The 21654-nt window shown below is 47.9% G+C and overlaps 2 protein-coding genes across 6 annotated transcripts in view; one reads left to right on the forward strand and one right to left on the reverse strand.

The window, feature by feature from the left end:
- LOC309358392 (sodium/calcium exchanger 1-like) overlaps positions 1-10181 on the forward strand; it is a 28641-nt gene extending 18460 nt beyond the window's left edge. For all 4 annotated transcript variants that reach the window (XM_081891389.1, XM_081891390.1, XM_081891388.1 and 1 more), the window contains 4 exons: positions 1301-1422; positions 2828-2927; positions 4184-4456; positions 8391-10181. In XM_081891389.1, coding sequence (XP_081747515.1) covers positions 1301-1422; positions 2828-2927; positions 4184-4456; positions 8391-8767 — 872 coding nt within the window. In that variant the 3' untranslated portion in view covers positions 8768-10181. The remainder of the gene's footprint in view (positions 1-1300; positions 1423-2827; positions 2928-4183; positions 4457-8390) is intronic.
- Positions 10182-12029: 1848 nt separating this feature from the next.
- PLCB3 (phospholipase C beta 3) overlaps positions 12030-21654 on the reverse strand; it is a 65765-nt gene continuing 56140 nt past the window's right edge. For both annotated transcript variants that reach the window (XM_081891340.1, XM_081891339.1), the window contains exons 29-33: positions 20670-20746; positions 19951-20043; positions 18290-18347; positions 16498-16584; positions 12030-13541 (exon numbers count right to left, since the gene is read on the reverse strand). In XM_081891340.1, the coding sequence (XP_081747466.1) occupies positions 13377-13541; positions 16498-16584; positions 18290-18347; positions 19951-20043; positions 20670-20746 (480 nt within the window). In that variant the 3' untranslated portion in view covers positions 12030-13376. The remainder of the gene's footprint in view (positions 13542-16497; positions 16585-18289; positions 18348-19950; positions 20044-20669; positions 20747-21654) is intronic.

Raw genomic sequence — 21654 nt, forward strand, 5'->3', positions numbered from 1 at the left:
GAATAAATAATAATAATATGATTTGCAGGAGAGACTTCCTATGCTACTTGAGGGGCAGAGTGGGATGTGGGGTGGGCTACAACAGGGATGAGGAACCTCGGACTTGGGGGGGGCGCAACTGTTGTCCTCCAGGTCTTGTAAGCTTGCTGTACAAAGGTCAGGTTCACATTCATTGCTCCGCCCACTTTTGCCTGTGGCCCCACCCACCACTGGCTTGTGGCCCCTGGAAAGTTGCCTAGAAGGGAATGCGGCCCTCAGGCTGAAGGAGGTTCCCTTCCCCTGAGCTTATGGCAGAAAGACGTAAGAGGAGCCCTTTATTTGTAGGGTTGTGAAGGTAAGTTTAAAGACAAGGAACCCTCAGTAGAGAGAGAAGTTGTCCACCCACAGGGAGTGAGCAGCAGCCAGGCAGCAGACTAAGCAGGCGCGCAGGTCATCAGCTCACACTCTTCCCTAGAATCATAGAATCGTAGAGTTGGAAGGAACCCTGAAGATCATCCAGTCTAACCCCCTGCAGAAATGAAAAGTGTTGGATTCCCCCCCCCCCAAATTATATTCAAGCTTTCTAAATTCACATTGTCCACATCATAGATTTAGAACACACTGTTGTCATCATCCCCCGAATAATCCTGGGAACTGTAGTTTACCCCCCACAGAGCTGCATTTCCCAGCACCAAGCTCCAGTTCCCAGGACTCTTAACGGTAAGTCATGAGCTTTCAATGTATGGCGTGCACACAGTTGACATTAACACAGTCCTAATTAATGCAAAACTGTGTCCTCTTTTTGGGTGACGCTCAAACAATTGCAGGATGATGTCTCAGAGTTGTCTCGGTGGTTTCAAGTCCAAGAGAAACATTTAACCGACTTGCCGAATTGGTGGGGAAAAGGCTTTGCCTCCAGGGTTCTATGATCTTTGCTTTTTAAAAAAAGAAAGGAGGAGAGCACAAAGAGAGATGGCCAAGTTCTTTTCCTACCTCTGTTCCTCAGTTTTTAAACAGTAGGCTAGCAGGTAGAAGTTTAGCAGGTGATGGTTTTCATGAAAGGGAGATAAAGTGATAATAGAAGCTGCACTTTCTGCATGCTGGGCTGCTGTTTGAAAGGCAGAGGGGCCAAATTGTTAGGAAAGCAGGCAACCTTGGGCCATTAAGGAGATGGATTGAGGCAACTGGGAAGGGGACTGAGGACGGTGGGTGACGGAGGAGGTTAGAGAGTTGGAAAGAGGTTTCTGGAGGCTGGCAGAGAGGAGATGTTGGGATTCCAGCCTCTCCCTATGTGCCCGTTTTCTCCCCAATCTCACCCCAGGTGACTCCAATGAAAACCGCCTGCCTAACGGAGAAGAGGAAGCAATTGCCAAGATGGGGTGTCCTAGCCTTGGAGAGAACACCAAACTTGAAGTTGTTATTGAGGAATCCTACGAATTCAAGGTAAGAAGACACTCTCTCACCTGGCACTCCCTAGGATGAAAGACATTTCAGTCACAATCCCCCTCCTCACACCTCGGCATCCACACACCCCTCCCAGCAGTGGCTGATGCCCATTGGGACTGGTTGGGTGGAAGGCAGGGAGCCCACCAGTAGGTGGCACCAGAGCCAATGACAGGCAGAACCAAATAATTCTAGCTTTGCCCCCATCCTCCTCCTCCCTGCTGAGTTCTACAAACGCTGAGACTAAGGAGGAGGAAGCTGCCAGCAAATGCCATCCCTTGGACTGGTTGTAAGTAAAGAGATAGACAAGTGTGGGTGGACTGAACTTGGTGGGGCAGTGCCCCATTTGTCCTAGTGTGCCAACCTCCAATTTCCCCCATCCATTGATTTTTTTTTTTAAACAAACAAGACTATTTGCAGTTTGGAAAGTGACAGAGAAATGCGCTGAAAAGTGTGGGATGCACGAATGACTAACAGGAAGATGTTTAAACATTCCGCAAGCAAATCAGAATATAGCAAGGTGGATGCCCATTGTCGTATAACTACCCCATTAACAAATCAGAACAAATGCTCAGCAAAGACCGGACATAGTCTGGCCACTGAGCAAGCAAACCAGGATGAATGCTTAATAAAAAGGCTGTCTTGAAAGAACCCGTGGGCTTTTGAATAAGGAACCAAATCAGGAACCAGCTCCTTGCCCATCAACCGAGGCTGAGAATCCCCCAGAATAAGGAGCTGAAGTTTAAACATTTCTGTTTCCTCACCCGCTTGACCCCTGCCATGGACTTTTGGGCCGCCACAAAACATCCAACCCTGCCAAATGTGCCCTTGCATCTTGTTCAGCCTCCGAGCCTTATTTGTTTTTCACAATCTGTTATTGAGGTGTCCCTGTGTCAGTTATCATCTCATCCTTACGCACTCAATGGATCACTGTCCTCTGCAGGTGAGGGCTTCCTGCAGATATCACCTTGTCTGGATGTCCATTCCACACAATGTAGGAATTGTGCCTTTGGTATCGTGGCACTTTACTTGCCTTTTGGAATTCCCTCTCTTTGAATATATAAGTTAATAATAACAAATTTATTTCTGAGATGGGCAAACGTCCATCCTGGTTCTTTATTAAAAACAGATTTGTTTGCTTTGAATCTGTCTCCCGGTTTCTCACGCCACCTTTTGCTCCAGTGCCCTTGTCATCATGGCTGGTTAGGCAGATGGCAGGGTGGCAGGGTGCCCAAAGATGCAATGACATTTCCCACGCCATCCCTGACCACGGGCACTGAAGAGCCAAGAGGAGGAGGATAGCAATACTGGTGGTGGTGGGAAGGGGCATGCAGGAGAAGTTCCATAGGGACTAGCCCCTTCTGCCCACTTAAAGTTCTCACCTCCCCACACCCCTCTTTTCCAGAGCACTGTGGACAAATTAATAAAAAAGACCAACTTGGCCCTTGTCGTCGGCAGCAGCAGCTGGAGGGAGCAGTTTGTTAGCGCCGTAACCGTCAGTGCTGGTAAGAAAGAATATGGACCTTTTTGGGAGGGGTATTCCGTGGGTAGGAATGTTGGGACAGAGGGTGTAGCCAACTTCTGAACACCACAGACAGCTGCTTCCAGTCACCAGCCACAACACACTCAGACGTAGCCTCATCCCTGTGGGAGACACTTCGATGAGAAAAATAAGAAGAGGAAAAAGAGACAGCAGGTCTCTGCCCCAAGGAACTTCTGGTTTAAATATTCCACAGTGGAAGAGAGAACCCACTAGAGGGGCCATGAGGTGAATGCAAGAAAATGCAGTTACATGACAGGGATGGGTGAAGCTGTCAATTTTGTTTTCTCCCAGTTACTCTTTTCTTTTTCATTCTTAAAATTCAGTTCTCCCCATCCCCATTCCACTTTGTGATTATTATTTTTTAAGGTCTTCCTAACATATCTCAAGGGACGCGGGTGGCGCTGTGGGTTAAACCACGTAGCCTGGGCCTTGCCGATCAGAAGGTCGGCAGTTCGAATCCCCGCGATGGGGTGAGCTCCCGTTGCTCAGTCCCTGCTCCTGCAAGTAGATAAATAGGTACCGCTCCGGCGGGAAGGTAAACGGCATTTCCGTGCGCTGCTCTGGTTGGCCAGAAGTGGCTTAGTCCTGCTGGCCACATGACCCGGAAGCTGTATGCCGGCTCTCTCGGCCAATAAAGCGAGATGAGCGCCACAACCCCAGAGTCAGCCATGGCTGGACCTAATGATCAGGGGTCCCTTTACCTTTACCTTTACCTTTACCAATTCTCAGGAAGCTTAACAAGCTACAGTTTCTGGGATTCTTTGGGAGAAGCCATGAGCTTTAAATGTATGGGCTTGATGGGACTTTTGGGTAACTTAAAATGGCAGCGAGCCACTGGGGATGGGATCAGAGCTTGGCTCTCACGTGAAAGCGGCACAGCCACTTGCCACTGAAAAGCATCCATGGGCCTGGTAGGGAAGATGGTAAATGGCAGCGCAGCTGGTTCAGGCCCCCAAGGGCCCCCACACCTGGCCCCTGGGGCCCTCGGCAATTGTCTAACTTGGCTAGCCACTGTTGCTGGGCCTGCTCTCCCCGCCACCATAAGAGATTTTGTTGCCCCATTGGAATTTAGTTAATTGCCTCCCCGCTCCCTACGCTCACATGAGGTAAGCAAAAGAGAGGCTAGAAGAAAGACTAGGAGCTGTGGGGAGGCTGGCTAACGTTGACTGATGGTGTCCCTATTAATTTAAGGTGTCTCTCTGTGCTCCCTCCCTCCAGGTGATGACGAGGACGACGACTCTGGCGAGGAGCGCCTCCCCTCTTGCTTCGACTACATCATGCACTTCCTGACGGTTTTCTGGAAAGTTCTGTTTGCCTTTGTGCCGCCAACCGAATACTGGTGCGGCTGGGCCTGCTTCTTTGTCTCCATCTGCCTCATCGGAGTCCTCACCGCCCTCACCGGAGACCTGGCCGCCCACTTTGGCTGCACCATCGGCCTCAAAGACTCTGTCACAGCCGTGGTGTTCGTGGCCCTGGGCACCTCCGTGCCTGGTCAGTGAGGGGCGGCAAGCGGGGCAGATCATATCAGGGTCAGGAGTGACCTCAGTGAGGGGAAGGGGGGAACCGCCACAGGGCAAATTGTATTTTATGGGCTCTCTTGGCCCCAGTCAGCTGGGAGGAATCCAGGTTTCTTGCCTGTGGCTGTCCTGAAAAGCTTTGCCTCTTTAAAATTGTTGTAAAGGCACACTAGCCAGGCCAGTTAAAAACAAAACAAGCCACCAAACTATCTTGAAATAGGCATCACATTGCTTAATGTAATCTGAGTATCTGAAAGGTTGGCTCACTCCCCACCGACCACCCCTGGGGAGAAATCGGCAGAGGGGCCTTCTTGGGAACTCCCCTGCCCTCAGATGTTCGAGGAGGAAAGAGGGGAAAGTGCGAGAGAAGGGCTTTCTCTGTGGTAGCCCCCAAACTGTGGCATTCCCTCCCCAGAGGTAAATCCCTCATTGTGCAGCTTCTGTCATGTGCTGAGGAAATACTTGAACACACAGTATTGGCCTTGGCATAGGACCAAATTATAGTAACAGTAATTATTATAATCATTATAGTAACAGTAACGATAATTACTACTACCATGGGCTCATTCAGGAGGAGGGGCAGGATATAAATTGACTAAATAAAATGAAATAAAAGATTGATTTGGCGCTTGAAGAGACCTTTGGCCTATCCCAAGGCAGCAGGGATATTATTATTATTATTATTATTATTATTATTATTATTATTATTATCATCCTTTGTTGTCTTGGCTTAGACCAAAGGTCTCTACAAACACACACACAACTTATATCTCTAACAAGTCCAGGGCAGGGCAGACAAAAGACTTCAATAATTTTAAAAATACAACATTAAAATCAGCTAAAAGAGATCCCAGTCAAGAAAGCAGTTTATCTGCCATCCAGTCTCTCCTTTAACAATTTTTTAAATTGATTTTCAAAAAATTATTTTTTTAATAAAAAAAATCTATTAAAGAAGCCTTTTGGTGGTGGATAGACTTTTCCGCTTTCTTGACTGCAATCAAAGAAGCAGGGAGGTCTATTCGCCATCCATACACTTAACATCATAAGCAGAGTGTGACAAGGCAATGACTTTCCAGGATGGTTTGTCTCACAGCACCTGGGATTTAGAGGCAAACTCCCTCTTTACATTTTTAACTGTCAACAGCTAATAGGCATCGATAGCCTTAATTTGCCTAATTCTACAATAAATCACACACACACAAACAGACTGTGAGCCTCTCTTAGTTACCTGGGAATAAGCCCCATTGAACTCAGCAAGACATACATCAAGATGGACACGTATAGGATTGCACTGTAGGGCACAAATATGCTTTAATCATAAACTGTGGAGCAATCCTATAAATCATAGTGGGGTACCGTTTGCAAGCCCGAGGGCCACATTCCCCTTTGGGCAGCCTTCTGAGGGCCACATACCAGTAGTGGGTGGAGCCAGAGGCAAAAGTGGGTGTTACCACCTTCACCCTCTCTGTCCCTGCCCAAAGTTAAGTATTTTATTTTGTCTTCTAGTTTATTAGGTAGTAGAAACCCATATAATTCCATCAACCCAGAATAAAAGGGCATAGAGGGGAGAGGAAAAAAGCACTTATGCCTCAAGGAAGAAAATCACTGTTTTTAGCTCTGCAGTCCTGCAGACAGATCAGAGCTCTTTCTCCAGATCTCCAGATCCAGCCCACCTTTTCTACTGCAGAGGTAGGGAACCCACAAACCTTATTTTATTTTGCCCCCAGAGGAACTGCTTTTACAAAGTTCTTCCCCTCTGTTGTAAACAAAATCTGCCCTTTTCCCTTATGGGATATCCAAGAGCCCATTATAGAGTCTTTACGTAGGTTCCCGATTGGTAGGAGTAAATTATTGGGAGGCAAGTCATAGAATAAGGGACACGGGTGGCGCTGTGGGTTAAACCACAGAGCCTAGGACTTGCCAATCAGAAAGTCGGCGGTTCGAATCCCCGCGACAGGGTGAGCTCCTGTTGCTCGGTCGCTGCTCCTGCCCACCTAGCAGTTCGAAAGCACCTCAAAGTGCAAGTAGATAAATAGGTACCGCTCCGGTGGGAAGGTAAATGGCGTTTCGGTGCACTGCTCTGATTCGCCAGAAGCAGCTTAGTCATTCTGGCCACATGAACCGGAAGCTGTACGCCGGCTCCCTCGGCCAATAAAGCAAGATGAGCACTGCAACCCCAGAGTCGGCCACGACTGGACCTAATGGTCAGGGGCCCCTTTAACTTTAAGTCATAGAATCATAGCGCTGGAAGGGACCTTGAGGATTATCCAATCCAACCCACTGCAATGCAGGAATCTTTTGCCCAATGTGGGGCTTGAACCCATGGCTCTGAGATTAGGAGTCTTGTGAGCTACCTCATTGCTTTAATTTGTTAATATTGGCAGCTAGGAACCTCAATCAGTTGTCCCAAATGAAGGTCGTTAGGGCTGATGGGGAACTTTTGGCCCTCCACTTCCCATCACTGGATTTCTGACGTGCACACACACCAGGGGCTCTAACAAATCCTAAGCCTGCTCTTGCTATTTAGGGTGAGCAGAGCGGGGGCGAGCCTTGGGTTCATATTAATGGCTCGGGATGAAAGAGCAGGAGACTCTCACGTCTCAGAACATGTGGCCGACAAAGCCAGAGGCGGCGGAAAGAGGATTGTCGGGGAAGAGAGGCGGCTGTATTTAACAGGCAGTCTGGAGAACAGGATTAGAAAGGAGAAAACTTGCTGTCTTGATGAGCTGGTGGAGAAATGATGATAAGGCTAAATCTCATATTGAGAGAGGGAGAGTGGGAAGCTAACCCTGCAAAGTGCTTAAATGCCCAAATATATATTACGTCGCAAAGAATGAAGGGTTCTGGAGAGGATTGGAAGTACGATTCCACAGCAGTGTAATACAGATTTTTACTTTATTTCGCAGACTTTTTTTTTAGGCTTAGCAAGGGGGAAAATGGAGACATTCGTTTGGGAGATTTGCCTCCTGCTCAAACAATTTATTCTGATTTCACAGGGTCCTGAGAAGGCGCAGGGTGCTGCACCCGTGGCAGTGCCAGATTTAGGACGGTGTGGGCAGTTAGCCGAGGGGGCACAAAATGATGTTGATGATGAAACCTACATTAATATGGGAGGGGACCAAATCTTGTCCTTGCTTGGAGCTCTAGGGTGCCATGTTACAAAAGTCCGCCCTGCCCTTAGCTTCCCAAAATTCTGACACACTTACTCACCCCTTAGATGAGAATTGGAGAATCCTAGCATCGAAATGTGGCCCTCCAAGCTCTGTTTGGCCCTCCAGTTGCCCCAGGCTGCATCCCACTCACCAGCCCTGATCTGCACTTTCCTTGAGGGCTTTTGCCTCCCTTGCCTGGATCCTTGTATGGCAGGAACATAGGAAACTATCTTCTACCAAGTCGAAATATTGGTTTGCCTAGCTCTGGGTTTCCCAAACTTGAGTCTCCAGCTGTTTTGGGCTACGATCCCCATCATCCCTGACCACTGGTCCTGCTAGCTAGGGGTGATGGGAGTTGTAGTCCAAAAACAGCTGGAGACCCATGTTTGGGAAACCCTGGATTAGACAATACCCTGAGTGAGCCGCAATGTGGTTGGAAGGAAGCATGGCTGTAGCTCAGTACAGTGGTAGCTTAGGTAACATACGCTGCAGGTTACATACGCTTCAGGTTACATACTCCGCTAACCCAGAAATAGTGATTCAGGTTAAGAACTTTGCTTCAGGTTGAGAACAGAAATCATGCTCTGGCGGCACGGCAGCAGTAGCAGGAGGCCCCATTAGCTAAAGTGGTGCTTCAGGTTAAGAACAGTTTCAGGTTAAGTACGGACCTCCGGAACAAATTAAGTACTTAACCCGAGGTTCCACTGTTTGAGAGTATCTGTTTTGCAACCACCTTCTGCCCTTTTGTCTCTGCAGATACCTTTGCCAGCAAAGTTGCCGCCATCCAAGACCAGCACGCCGACGCCTCCATTGGGAATGTGACGGGCAGCAACGCAGTCAACGTCTTCCTGGGCATTGGGGTGGCCTGGACTATCGCAGCCGGGTACTGGGCCAGCAAAGGCCAGCCCTTTCACGTGAAGCCCGGCAACCTGGCCTTCTCGGTCACCCTCTTCACCATCTTCGCCTTCTTCAGCATTGCGGTGTTACTGTACCGGCGCCGTGCACCCATCGGCGGAGAACTGGGAGGTCCCCGAAACCCCAAAATCCTGGCGACCCTCCTCTTCCTGAGCCTATGGCTGGTCTACATCCTCCTGGCTGCCCTGGAAGCCTACTGCCACATTCAGGGCTTCTGAGAGACAAGCGCAGACTGGGAGATTCGCTTTCGGGTTTGGCCTGGGGGAGGCCCCTGTCCAAACCTTGGGACACTGATCCCTGGATGACTTGGGGGTGGAGGGGAGAAAAGAAAAGCCAAACCCTCCCTCCCCAAGCTGGGAGACCCCTTTTTTCTCAAGCACATGAGAACACCTTCACTTCCGCAACGGTTCAGTGAAGACTTTGGCCAACGCCAGCCACGCGGTCTAGTAATGACTAAGGTGGTAACAAAACCGGGACAAAGTTACAGGGTCGAATTCTGGCCAAGGCTTCTGCAATGGACTGATGGCAGAGTTGCCCGCCTCTGTTTGGAGAGAGAAAATGCCAAGCTATTAAGAACCCTGATTTTAGACACATCTTAGGGGTGCAACAGATTCAAGGGAAGCTGAGCCAGGGCATAGGCCACCCCTTTCCACACTGACCTGGGTGAATTAGTAGCCTCAGAAAACAGTGGGATGGGAGGGGGATACTGACCAGCCCTGCCAATTATTCTTATCCTTGCAAGTATTGGAGGGCCAGTTAGTTGAACACATTGTCCTTCCCCTTGCAAGCCTGGCCAGTTTCTTGCAGCGACAGAGATGGGGCGCTCTTTGCATCCCAGTGGATGGTAACGTAATGATGTCAGCAAAACTGGAATTTTAGGTGCAAGTCGAGGTTTGTGCTATCTTCCTCCTGTTCCTGGCCAAATGATCCAAAGAAGGGTGGGGGCAGGGAGGGAGAGAGAGGGAGGGAGGGAGAGAAAGGTGGGAAAAGCAAGCGAGAATAGATAGAAGGGAAGAAGGATCCTAATCAGCCAGTTTACCTTGTTCCAAGCACAGTCGATACCCTCCGAAAAACCTGCACTCTTTACAAACTCCCCAGAACAGCACAAAAATCTCAAAACAGCAAAAAACAGAAATATAGCTAGATCTAGGATAGCTGCTTTCCCCCCTTCCTCTTCCACGGCACAACGCTCCCCCTTCCCAAATTAACAACTCCCCCCATATTAGTATTCGACTCCCCTTTTCTGTACAGAACTCAGATTTCTATTTAGTTGAGTTTATTTTACTTACAAGGTGGGGAAGCCCCCCACAGAAATTATTTTATTTTTATTTAAAAAGAAGAAAACCCACAAACCTCTGGCACCCATGCAATTGTCTGCCCCTTCCTTGTCCCTTAATGTGGACACCCCCCCTCCTGTCCAGACGCCACGGCCGCTGCGCATGGTGCTTCCCTCCTCTCTGGGGCGGGGGGCTCCCGACATTGGTACGTCCCATGCCTCAGTTTGCATGGTGGCCCCTGTGACCCCGACCCATACAATCTTGTGTCTCTGTAAGTCACTCTGGTGTCCATGCTTGCCCGTTCGTCTTTTGCACCAGTGCCTGCCTGTTGCTCGTGCCTGCTGTCTGGTTTTCCCCCAAAAAACAAAAAATGTGCCCTTCCTCTTACGTCCTGTTGCCTGCGCTACCTTGGATTTGTGTTGTGTTGTGTGTGCGTGTGTTTTCTAAAAAACAAAACAAAAAACTATTTAAAACTTATTCAAGAAAGCTGTGCATTTTTTAATATATATATATAGGTTTATCATCTTATTTAGAAAAAAATAGCATTTCCCAAACTTGGGCCTAAGGTTCCCTGCAAGCCGGAAAAATGGTCTTATCCGAGGGATGGCAGGCTTCACAATCTTTATGGAGTTCCAACAGGCAAGAGGATGGTCACAGAGGAAACAGTGGACTAACCCAGCTGGACTTCGTTTATCCCACTCTTTTCTGCTGCTGGATTTACAGGATCCCGAAAGCAAGACATGTTTAAGGCACTCCTGTTGTTGTGACTCAAGGAGGTGTGGCTGGGTTTCTGACCAGGTGTTTTGGACAGGTGCACGTCCTTCATTTTCTCCCCCCCCCTCCAAGTGTTCCAGGTGGAGTGCAAATTATACTAAGGCTACATGGCTTGAAACACAGCAAGGTTGCTCCCTGCTATGTTTCAAGTCACTTTCTTACACAGCTGTACGACGAGAGAGTAGGGGATGTCTTTGCCCCATATCCATTATCTGATTTGTTTCCCTGCACCAAACTCCAATGTTCTCATCTGCATATGTGCAAAGGCTGCCTGAATGCTACACACCTCAGCTTAACTGCGGCTTCGGTTTTCTAACTGGACGTAAACCAGTTTGGGGAATGGGAGTATTTCTCAGGAAGCCACAGGATACAGGTGAATTGTGCTTAACATCGTGAGTACTTGGCTTCAAACACAGGGGTTGGATCACCCTAGAACTGGAGCAAGCGGTCATGTGAACATAGCCTAAGATACTTCAGAGGGCTGTTCTTTAACAGGGCTGGGGAACCTGTGGACCTCCTTGTATGGCCAGTGTTCAGGGACAAAGGGAGACATAGCCCTGCAACATCTGCTGGGACCCACAGATCTCCCAGAAGACTTTCTTGCTGAGGAGTCAGACTAGGTGCAGGGTTCGGAGCTTTCTGTTGGACGTCAGGAAACCACTGAACCCAAAGCTGAGAGCATAAGCTTGCAGAAGACCCTCTTGGATCTATGGGGCCACAGTCTAGACCAGCGTTTCTCAAACTTGGGTCTCCGGCTGTTTTTGGACTATAATTCCCATCATCCCTGACCACTGAACTTGCCAATTAGAGATGATGGAAGTTGTAGTCAGCTGGAGACCCAAGTTTGGGAAACAAGCCTAGACCTTCACAGGCGCCTTCCCCTAAGCAACTCCACAGGACTTGCCCAGTCCAGGAAGTACACCTGAATGGAAGCTAGAGAATTGAAGGCCTGTCTTCAGGCAGACAGCTGGCCCTTTAAGATGTAGTGAGTCACAAAGGGGTGGAGTGTGAGAGGTTGGCCTGAGGGGAGGGGCTTAAAAAGGCTCAGCCTGCTTTCCACCTTTGGCCACACCCACACCATACATTTAAAGTGCTATGATACCACTTTAAACAGTCATGGCTTCCCCCAAAGAATTATGGGAACTGTGGTTTGTCAGGGATGCTAAGAGTTGTTAGAAGACCCCTTATTCCCCTCACAGAGCTGCAATTGCCAGCATTCACTGTGGAGAGGGACTGTTAAATCACTCTGGGAATGGTAACTCTGTGAGGGGAAGTGAGCCGGGAAAAGTCTGGACTTTTACAAGGATAAGACATGGGCCAAGTGTTCCTATGATAATAATAAAGCCACAAAGCGGGGCAGGGGGAGCTATCTATTCCATCTATTCCACTACCACCCCATTCCTTCTCTGAGCCAAGGAAGAAACAGAAGGCAACTGAATTACACGTTTATTACATATGTTAAAAAAAAAGTTAAGGCAAGAAAGAAAATTACATCCATAGGAAGGAAATAAGAAATAAAAAGAGAGGGGCTCTAGGTTGTCTTCCTGCCACAACCTCACATGGGCAGAACAAAAGCCCCCCCTTCCCCTTTTGCTCTTTGCACCCATCTCCCAAAGCAGCGAAGGACCTGCCTCCCAGGATTTTTTAATTAGCCCTTTTGTTGCATTGCCTTCCCAAATCTGTCCACCGCTTCCCTGTCCCCCAAGCTCCTCACCCCATAGAAGGAGAAGGATGACAGGGAGAAACATACACAGGTTGTGTACATACCGTAAGATCTAAACTGCACGACTTCCCCAAGAAAACCCTGGGAACTATAGTTTGTTAAGGGTGCCGGGAATTGGAGCTTAGAGAGGGGTAAACTACCATTCCCAGGATTCCCGGAGGCGAGGGAGTCATGCTCTAAATGTACAGTGTGTATGGAGGCCTGGCTCTCCTTTGGGGAGAAAAGCCCTGGTGGATCAGTCCCACGTATCCACATGGTAAAGTGCACAACATCCACCAAAGAATCCTGGGAGCTATAGTTTGCCCCTCTCACAGAGGAATAGTTCCCTGCACCCTCAGCAAGCAACAGTACCCAGAATTCTTTGGAGAAATCATGTGCTTTACATATGCAGGCAGCCGCGCTCCTCTGGGGGAGAGTGGAGGTGTTTTCCCACAGGTTTTTCCCTCACGTGTTCCATCGTTTTTATTTTTTTAAAGAGGAGGATCTTATATTTAAAATAGCCCTTTTTGCTTCCTTCCCCTTTGCGGGGAGAAAAGTATTGGCGAGCAGGGAGTATTGGAGATCCCACCCTCCCTAGATAGTGCATTAAAAGGAAAAAAAACACAAAAGAGGCTGCCATCAGCTGCCATCCTCCCCGTCTCGCCCCCACAACGTGTGAGGTGCGCATGAATGCATGTTGGTGGTGCCAGGGTTGCCTGATACTTTAGCCCTCACCAGTCACTCCTCCTCCCGCAAGTCTTTTTCCTAGCTTCAAAAAGCACAGACCGAGAGGTTGGGAGAAGACAAGTTGCACTTAGTTAATGAATTAAAAAAAAAATTAGTTTAAAAAAATAAAACATTTGCTTTTTTTTTTTTAAAGGAAAGGGGGTGGGGGAAGCCAAGTGCCTTTAGTGTGTGTTTTTCTTCCATAGGCTCTGCCCCGCGACACACTTTTTAACAAGCCCTGGGATGGCGGGGGATGCCCCAAAGATGCCTCCCGTTTCTCTCTCGCGCGCATGTGTGCGCATGTGGACATCAGCACTGCGGCCACTGCCGGGTGTCCTCCTCCAAGTCTCACAAGACAGTCAGGTCTTCTTCGGGTGGGGTGGGGCCGAGGGGAGACCCAGGGGGGTGCCCGTTGCTGACGCTGCCATCCAGCTCTTCCTGCAGGTAACGGCGGATCTCCTGAGGCAGGGTGAGGCCCTCCAGCTCGCACTCACGCTCCAACTGGGCTGCCAACTGGGGAGGAATGGGGAAAGGGAGAAAGGAGAGAAGCAGGAGGGGAGAGAAATGAACACGCTCCGATCTCTGCTATGAGCCGTTTCTAACGTCTCACAAAACTCAAGGGGTGGCGCTACGCCCGCCCGCTCCACCGCTTCCATCAGTGGCAGGGAGGCTTTCTAACACGTGGCACCGCTGCTCGCCTTCCCTGTCCCCAGAAGTCAAGTGAATGGCAAGACTTGAAGGAGCACGCCAGGTTCGCACTGGGATTTGTGAGAATCAGGGTGCAGTGGTGGTAGCGGAAGTGGGGCACGGTGGGCAGGCACAGGAGGCGGCAATTCCTATTTTGCCTCCGGTGGCAAAACGGGATGGGCCACCCTACACACACACACACACACACACACACACACACACACAGAGTGAGAATGAAGGCTGCTGAAAATTTGCATCTCAGGTCTCTACACAGGGGGTGATAATTAGGCTGCCATCCCTTTGGCAGGTGGGCAGCTCCTACAGCATGGAGAAGGGCCCTAAGCTTGGTGCTAGCACATCTGCTCTGTGTGCAGAAGGTCCCCTTGCCAACTCCAAGTAGGGCTGGGAAAGACTTCCTGTCTAAAACCCCAAAGAGCTGCTGCCAGTCAGTGTAGACAGTACAGAGCTAGATGGACCAATGGTTTGGCTCAATATAAGGCAGCTTCCTATGTTCCTATTGGCAAAGGGGCATTGCTCAGTGGTACAGCATCTGCCCTGCATGCAGAAAGCCTGAGATTTGATCCCTGGCATTTCCAGGTAAGGCTGGTAGAGACGTCGTTCCTGAAACCCTGGACAGCCACTGCCGGTCAGTGTTGACGATACTTGGCTAAAAGGACTCAGCTCCCGATCTTTTTAATCTTCCTCTGGCAGCCCATTTCTGCTTGTGAACACATGCAAAAATGGGAACGCTCCCGAGGCCCGAGGACTTATAGCCAGAACGAACATACAACTCGAATTCATAGAAGAAAAGCAACGGTTAGCAAACACAACTACATACACAACAGAAAACAATCCTAAACGCTCTGTAACACCATCCATTCTTAAAACCTAGAAACAGAAGATTTGGAGCCTAAAACACAACCAAAGAGAGAGAGAAGGACCCACACTCTCAGGAGTTGCTGGAGTCAGTGGGAAGGCTCTTCACGCTGTTCAGCAGATTGCAAACGCTTTACAGCTTGGGTAGGAAGCAAGGCCACTTGGAAGCGCTTCCTCGATGGCCTCAGCCCGCAGGCTGCCTGCGTGTTAACACTTTAAATTGGCTCAACAATGGGAGGTCTTTGGCGCTGGCAAACGCAGAAAGTGCTCTCTGGCTGGGTGGCTGCCAGGTGACGGGAAGACGCAGCCGCTTTATGACTTGGCAACCAGCCCTAGAAGGTGGAAGCAGCAGCCTTAAGCCTGCCTTTTTTGTTTTCCAAAGGCCACAGGGCAGTGGTGCCAGGGGCCAGGGGCAAAAGGAGGCACAGCAACTAACACAGATTTTCACCTGTGAGCAGGAGGTTCGTCTCCACACAAAAACACACATTCATACCCTGCCCTCTATCCTCCATCTGCACAAGCAAGAGGCATTATCAGAGCCCAAGAGCTCATTCCAGGCAGGAAAAGCCCTGAAGGAGGATGTGAAGCCTGGGGAGACTTCTAAAGGCCAGAAAAAGAGGCTTGGGGGGCGTATTTGACCCCTGGGTTCCCCATCTCCTGCCCCTACGGCCATTCTTGCAAAAGAAAAGGTCTTCTCCCATGTTTGCCTAAGAAAACAACACAATAAAAAGCTGCGCAGGATCAGGCAAATGGCCTATCCAGTCCAGCATCTTTTTCTCAGAGTGTCCAACCAGATGCTTACAGGAACCCAAGAGGAGGACCCGAGTTCAAGAGCAACTCTCCCCACTCGCGATTCCTAGCAAGAAGTATTCAGAAGCACACTACCGCCCTCAACAGGGGAGGGGGAACATAGTCATCATGGCTAGTAGCCACTGATAGCATCACCATGAATTTTTCTAACCAGTCTTTCAAGCTGGTGACCGCTGCTGTATCTTCTGGAACAGTGAACTCCAGAGGTTACATATGTGCTGTATGGAGGACTTCTTTTATTGCCTGTCCTGGATCTTTTAGCTTCATTGCACGAGTCCAAGTTCTCCATTCTGAGAGGAGAAGTTTCTTCCCGCCTACTCCCCTCACAGGGAACTACATTTCCCAGAGTTCCCTGGGAAGAGGGATTGATTCTTAAACCATCCGAGAGATTGTAGCACCGGGAAGGGGGAAGAGTGAGCCTCCTAACAATTCTCAGCACCCTGAACTAACTACACTTCCCAGGATCCCTCTAATCAGGCAAGCAAGAGACATTATCACAGCTCAAGTAAGCATTCGACCCAGAAAAAAGCATTTGTAGAGGTTATTGAGCAGAGCCAATAGATGAGAGGACTATGGCCTAGGGAGGAGGCATGGGCAAAGGGAGTCGCACAGGCCCCAGTTGCCCCCAATAACCCCCTTCCCTGCCCAAATATATACAGTGGTACCTCGGGTTACATACGCCTCAGGTTACAGACTCTTCAGGTTACAGACTCCACTAACCTAGAAATAGTGCTTCAGGTTAAGAACTTTGCTTCAGGATCAGAACAGAAATCATGCTCCGGCGGTGCGGCGGCAGCAGGAGGCTCCATTAGCTAAAGTGGTGCTTCAGGTTAAGAACAGTTTCAGGTTAAGAACGGACCACCGGAACGAATTAAGAACTTAACCCGAGGTACCACTGTATTCTAGAATTTTTCCAATGGACAACTTGAAAAATAAAAACTCAGGCTCAGTCGGTAAGAGCATGAGACTCTTAATCTCAGAGTCGTGGGCTTGAGCCCCGTGTTGGTCGAAAGATTCCTGCATTGGACTAGATGACGCTTGTGGTTCCTCCCAACTCTACAATTCTGTGACTCCCAGAAGCATTTGCCGCACTCACCCGTGGCTCTTCGTCCTCAATCAGCTGTAGTATCCCCTGGTGTCCTGCCAGTAGCTTCTCTTGGCGCCGTTTCTGGGCTTCCTCAAGCTTTGGGATGGAAGGAAGAGCAAAGTCAGTGAAGCAGGGATAACGTTAAAATAGCTCTTTTTTCACCAGTTCGCTCAGACTTGCAAGCTACAGTGTTTCCTGGGGAAAATAAGGCCTACCCCTCCTTGGTCATTCCTGCCTTTGATGCTTCCAGGTCGGACTCCTGTAATGCACCTACACTTGGAGATGGTCCAGAAACTTTAATGAGCTGAGGAAGCAGCGGCCAGAACTTGTGTGTCCAGGGCTGGCAGGACAAACCATTCTTAGGTCATAATTGGATTGCAATTTGTTTCCAGGCTCATTTTTTTATATATAAATAATAAATGCCAGTTTTGAATGTTCTAAATTTACAACCTGGGAATCAGGGTTATCGCAGGAATTGTTTCTTTTTCTACATACACGTGTGGGATTTGTGCTCAATGTGAAGCTCTCCTTGCTTTTGCTTTGCCAAGAGTAACACTGTTTATTGAGTTGAGCAAAAGGGCCTTTTTGGTGGTGATGCCTACTCTATGGAACAGCTTCTCAGGAAAGGCATGCTAGGGTCCCTCTTTTGCCTGCTTATAAATTGACCCTTAAGATTTTGTTACAACTGGTTTTAACTGGGGTGGGTTGTGTGGTTTTTATGTTGCTGAACAGATCACCCTCAGATTTTTTTTATGAGATAGCAGTTGTTGTTGTTTAGTCGTTTAGTCGTTTAGTCGTGTCCGACTCTTCGTGACCCCCTGGACCAGAGCATGCCAGGCACTCCTGTCTTCCACTGCCTCCCACAGCTTGGTCATGTTCGTAGCTTCGAGAACGCTGTCCAAAAGTGTTTATATACTGCTACCCACTGAGATAGCAGTATATAAACACTTTTATGAAAAAACACACAATCAAAATAGCAATAAACACAATGTTTTTTTTAAAAAATAAAACATCCGTTAAAAATGCTTTCAGGTTATGTACAATGTGTGTGTGTGTGTGTGTGTGTGTGTGTGTGTGTGTGTGTGTGACAGCAATAACACTTTCTTATGTGAAAACAAATTAATGTGAAAAGTTCCCAAGCAATAAAAAAAAATTCTAACCAACACTACTGTTGTATGTTACTTGCTGTGCATGTTGAAGATGACAATAAAGGCTTACAAAAGAAACACAAACACACAAATTCACATGCAAAACAATTTCAAATTCAATATAGTACTGCACAGATAAAGAATGGGATAAATTTTTCTCCACTTAAAAGGGTCATTGAAAAATGAAGGTCTTTCCAAAGCGAGGGAGTTGCAAAGTGCAGGTGAGATTTCAAGAGTGCCATCTCGACTCAAAAGCCAGAGTGGTGTAGTGGTTAGAGTGTTGGTCTAGGACCTGGGAGATCAGGGTTCAAATCCCCTACTAGACACAGCTTTGAAGTTTGGGGAAACCCAGCCAGATGGGCAGGGTATAAATAATAAATTATTATTATTATTTCTATAACCAAGGGGTGTGTGTGTGTGTATATATAAAAATAAAATTCATTTTATTTTAATGTCCAATTTATAAAAGTAAACGGACACTGTATGTCCTTGGGCCAGTCACTGCCTCTCAGCCTAACTTACCTCACAGAGTTGTGGTAACTCCTGGTTTTACCCTCACAACATGTGGCGCCTTGAGCTCCTTGGAGGAAGGTGGGATAGAAATATAATAATAATAATTGAAAAATGAATAAAAATGGGAATGGGAAACTCACCCTGCGAATGGAGTTCACCGACTCGGTGATATGTCTCCTGTTTATCTCCGTCAGTTCCCTGAGGGAAGACAAAGAGCCTTTTCAGGATGAGAAGATAAGCCCCCGTTTCCAAATAAAAAAACTCCTGTCCTCTCCACACAAACAAGCACAAGACACTAGCCGTAAACCAAAGCAGAACTGGCAATTCCGCCACCTTTCCAAGCAACCCAGATGGACCTTTAAAAACATGGCCCGACGCTTGAGGCCCAGCAGCTCCCATGCCCTTAAGGGTTTGCCCCTTAAAAATTGTGCGCTTCTGCAAACCGTAGCCAGGGGAGGCAGGTGCCCATTGGGGCTGCTAAGGCAGAAGGCAGGAAGACCAATAATAAGTGGAGCCAGAGCCAATGATAGATACAGCCTAATCATCCTGGCTTTGCATCCTTTTAACTCCCTGCTGAGGGGAGCAATGCCAAGACTAAGGAGGAGAACACAGAAAACCAGTGTCACCCACTGGACTGGTCTGTAATGAAGAGGGCATGCAATGCGTACAACATGGGTAGGCAAACTAAGGCCCGGGGGCCAGATCCGGCCCAATCACCTTCTAAATCTGGCCCGTGGACGGTCCGGGAATCAGTGTGTTTTTACATGAGTAGAATGTGTGCTTTTATTTAAAATGCATCTCTGGGTTATTTGTGGGACATAGGGATTTGTTCATATTTTTTTTCCAAAATATAGTCTGGCTCCCCACAAGGTCTGAGGGACAGTGGATCATCCCCTGCTGAAAAGGTTTGCTGACCCCTGGCATACAACATGGGGCTATCTTTGAAGGTGACTTGGAAACTACAACTAATCTAGAATGTGGCAGCTGGACTGGTGACTGGGAGTGGCAGGGAAGATTCTTTGTTTTTTGTTTTCCCCCCCGAATTTTTTGGGTTTTTTTTGATAATTTTATACATATAAAACATAATCATTTCAGACATTGAAATACAAGGTTCTATTGAACCTTCAGACCTCCTTCCCTCCCTCCATGGGTTCTATGTTTAAGTTTAAATTTGCTGCATCTTTTACCATTATACATCTATTATATAACCATAATTGCCATAAATAATTCCACATTACAAGTGTCACTACATCCCTGCCAAAGATTTTAACTGTTTGCAGTGGTCTTTTAAATAAATTACAAATTTACTCCAGTCTTTAGAAAAATTTTTGAGATAAAGGTGCTTCGGACGTATGGTTAAGATGTGATCTAAGACAACAACACTAGCAGGGTTGTAAGAAGACTTGTAACGATAACTGCTCTTACCTTTTTATATTTATTTGAAAACTGTGACATTCTGAATGAGTGAAACGTAAATTGGAAAATGTATAAATGCTATGCTATAAAGGTTAATTTCGAAAACCAAGAGGCAGGAGGGCGGGAAGTCAATAAGCTCTTAAGAGCAAAAGAATATTATAAAATGGAAAATGAATGAAAATTATTTTTTTTAAAAAAAGATGTGATCTAAGACACTACTATGAACTTGAGGATACTGTTTCTCTCCATTTATCTCAGTTTAGGTTTAATTTTGGTTTAGATTATTTTTAAAAAGAAGATCATGCCTGCTTTGATCTTACGGGAAAAGCAGCCCCTAGAAAGCAGTCAAAGGAAACCAACCCATCCCTGAGCCAATTCAACTCACACGTCCTTTTTGCTCTTCCTCTCCCGGGATTTGGCTTCCGTGATGCTGTTGTGTCGTTTCCGGTCCAGGATTTTCTGAAGCTCCTTCTTCTCTCTAACCAAAGGTTTGAGGGTGCAGGGAGGGAAAGAAGGGGCGTGGGCTCAGTGGCAAAGCAGAAGGCCCCAGCTTTAATCACCGCTACTTCCAGGTAGGTCCGGGAGAGACTCCTGTCTAAAACCCTGGAGAACCACTGCCAGTCTGTGTAGACAACACTGATCTGGTCTGACTTGATATAAGGCAGCTTCCTAAGTTACTGTTTGATTAGGTATTTCATTCAGAACAATGGGGACTAGAAGCTTACTTTAGCAGAGCATCAGTGAAGCACCTGCTTTGCAAGCAGAAAGCTGCAAACCCTCCGCTGGGAAAGGTTCCAGTTTGAAACCCTGAACTGCTGCTGCCACTTAATGTAGACCAGAGATGGGGAGCCTTGACTCCAACTCCCATCAGCCTCAGCATGCATGTCCAGAGGTCAGGCATGATGGGAGCGGCAGTCCAACAACCTCAGGAGGCTGAGAAGGTCCCAACAAGCACAGAGCTAGGTGGGACCTCAGTTTGACTCTGTCTTAAGGCAGCTTCCTATCAAAAAGGCAGGCAGCATCTGGAGGAGGCGGAACAGCCCCTGAGAGTCCCCAAGAGAGGTTGCTGCTTCCCCTCCCATTTCGCCTCACGCCAGTACTCACTTTTCACTCATCTCCTTCAACTTCTTCAGCTGGGCAGCCTGGCAATCCCGGGCAATCTCTCTCAAGCGCTGCTGGGCCTGAGGCAAGGATGGGGGCAGCGGGGTGGGATAGAAATAGGGGAGGGAATTAATATTCCTCTAAAATGGGCCCAGGGACGCGGGTGGCGCTGTGGGTTAAACCACAGAGCCTAGGACTTGTCGATCAGAAGGTCGGCGGTTCGAATCTCCGCGACAGGGTGATCTCCCGTTGCTCGGTCCCTGCTCCTGCCAACCCAGCAGTTCGAAAGCATGTCAAAGTGCAAGTAGATAAATAGGGACCGCTCTGGTGGGAAGGTAAACGGCGTTTCCGTGTGCTGCTCTGGTTCACCAGAAGCGGCTTAGTCATGCTGGCCACATGACCCGGAAGCTGTCTGCGGACAAACGCCGGCTCCCTCGGCCTATAGAGCGAGATGAGCGCGCAACCCCAGAGTCGGTCACGACTGGACCTAATGGTCAGGGGTCCCTTTACCTTTAAAATAGGCCCAGGGTGTGTCTGTTGTTATTATCTTCTAAAAATTGATATACTGGTTGATTGTAAACAAATAAACAAATCCCAGAGTGGTTGACAAAAATAATAAAACAATGCAACAATTAAAAACGACTGTTTTTGCTTGCTTGCTTGACTGACTGACTTACTTACATATTGCACTAGCCAAAGGCCATGGCAACATCCAAAGAAGGATAAAAGGGAAAAAAATACAGCAGTCGCTTTATGTGCAGTAAAACCATAGTCAAATCCACCAAAATTTCTTATTACACAGAATAAAAAGTAATTCTCAAAAAAAATAATGTGCAAATTAGAGTCCCCATTTCGATTGGCTGCTAGCCCATCTAGTTCTTTCTTCCTAATCTTCCTAGCTCTCACCTATGGTTTAAATGACTATTGATTGTTTATTTAGAAGAGGAATGTTTTCACTGCCACCTAAGGATATATAATGAAAGGGTGC

Source organism: Podarcis melisellensis, assembly GCF_964234715.1.
Source record: "Podarcis melisellensis genome assembly, chromosome: 16".
Lineage (NCBI taxonomy): Eukaryota > Metazoa > Chordata > Lepidosauria > Squamata > Lacertidae > Podarcis > Podarcis melisellensis.